Source organism: Charadrius vociferus, unplaced genomic scaffold (genome assembly GCF_000708025.1).
Source record: "Charadrius vociferus isolate BGI_N301 unplaced genomic scaffold, ASM70802v2 scaffold43, whole genome shotgun sequence".
Classification (NCBI taxonomy): Eukaryota; Metazoa; Chordata; class Aves; order Charadriiformes; family Charadriidae; genus Charadrius; species Charadrius vociferus.
In genome coordinates, this window is record NW_009648043.1 from 1,155,305 (window position 1) to 1,157,299 (window position 1,995).

The 1,995-nt window shown below is 34.2% G+C and overlaps 1 protein-coding gene across 1 annotated transcript in view; it reads left to right on the top strand.

Moving 5' to 3' along the window:
* The window catches only part of CRELD2 (cysteine-rich with EGF-like domains 2), a 15,825-nt gene extending 14,453 nt beyond the window's left edge, over positions 1 to 1,372 (top strand). Inside the window, exon 11 of the mRNA XM_009883682.1 lies at positions 806 to 1,372. Within this exon, the coding sequence (XP_009881984.1) occupies positions 806 to 864 (59 nt within the window). The 3' untranslated portion in view covers positions 865 to 1,372. The remainder of the gene's footprint in view (positions 1 to 805) is intronic.
* Positions 1,373 to 1,995: the final 623 nt, after the last annotated feature.

Genomic DNA, 1,995 nt, shown 5'->3' on the forward strand with positions numbered 1-1,995 from the left:
GGATGAGAGACACTCAATTTCATACCTTTATTTTCTTTCTACTTCTTAGCTTTTTTTTTTTTTTTGTTCCCTCCTCCAAGACTGCTTTTTCATCTTGTACTAATAAATTGTAAGGGTCTGTGTAGTATTGCTACTCGGGGCCATTGAGTTCAGACCTTATACTCACAGTACTCACTGTTATTAGTCCTTTAAAAAACATAGTAACTGATATCCTGAGTATCTGCACAGGAAAAGTACGTAACTGATTTTAAAGTGGCCTGCCGTTTTATGGGAATAAACGCAAAATGAAAAGTTGACGAATTGGTTTAGCTTAGGTTTCTTAGATTAATGCTTTTACCAATATAATAAAATCGCTTTGCTTTTTTGAAGGCTCTTTTAGCATCTGAACTGAGCAGTTTGCACTATAGAAAATAATTCTGAGTAATACTTGCTTTTTGTTTTCAAATACCAGAATTTCTTCTGACAGTTCACATGGAGACGAGAAAGTTCACTGTGAATTGCTGAAAACAAAAGCTTAGAATAGAAATAGCTGTGCTGCTTTTATCTTCCACTAACAATATCATACCAGTTTATTTGAAATGTTTTGTTTGCATCTGGGGAAAAAACCCAAAACTGTAAAATTAGACTAGGAGGATGGTGCAAGCAGCTTTTCTATATGGCTTTATTTCTTCTCTGTCTTGATAAATATGTTTATTTGGGTTTCTCTTTAAAAAAATCCTACTGTCAAAAATTATATGGTATTAATACATAATGGTTATATGGTAATAATACATTTGTATTCTAATTATGATACTTAATTTCACAGGAGTGGAAGTAGAGAGTGAAACAACTAAGCCTTCACCTACTGGACATGATGACTTATGATATGCATTCAGAACCAAAAGACATTCCTGTCTAAAGTTTTAAATTATTGGACTAAGCCCCTGTCGCTGACATACTGTGGAAATGGTATTAAGTATGCAGGTTGCCGTTAAGATTTTTTTTTTTTTTAAATGGTGATAAACTGCTCTTTAAGCTGCATTTCTTTATTCTTAAATGCCACTTTTTATATAATTCTTTAAGAACAGCACTCTAAATGGGTAAGTATAAAATTTGAATTAACATAACATTGTACCCAGCAATTGTAAACAATTTGCAGGTTTCTCATTCTAGTGCCTACTGAAAACTATTATCATTTGGAAGGACTTAGTTGCACTTCATAAATCAAGAAAAATTTAGACTGAAGTTTGGTGTTTCTTGACATGTAAATATTTCTGTAACTGAAATACAGCTTTTAGAAATTGTCAAAGGGAATCTCTTTGGGGGGGAAGCACTGTTCCCTTAAACAAAATAGAATGCATAATACTGCATTCAATAAAGATTTATTTTGTTGGAATGTGCCTTAAAAATTTTTTAAGATGTTGATACCTTGCTGTGTTGTCCTGTCTATTTTTCACTTGGGCAGGGGAAAAAAGAAAACAAAAAAACCCCAAACAAACAAAACCCACAGACAAACAAACAAAAAAAAAAACCAACCCACAAAACCCCAGAACCTTGTAAGCACTGTATTTCACTTCAGCACTGAGTTGTGCTGGAATGTATATGGGAGGGGAAAAAAACCCACAACACCGAAAACAAATAAAAACCCTCCAAACTCACAAGTGAAAAAACAACAATCCCCCTCATATACACACTTTGCTCTAAAGGAAGAATTATGTCAAACAACATTCCAAAGATAGGTAGGTGAGTCTTTCTTCCAGATACTTGCATTGTGTGTAAAGCAGTTTATACAGTGATGAAAGTAGGTTTGGCTAACACCTGCACTCAGTGGCTCACAGTTGTTGTATGATTACTCTCTAGAATTGATGAATACATGACTTTCACTACAATCTACTGATGCGTGTAATAGCTTCCTGTCTTTTTCAGAGCAAGCATACTACAATCAATTTCTCTTGGGTTTTGTGCCATTTCAGAGGGAAAGCTAAAAAGCATAGCATAGACACAACTTCCTGTGTG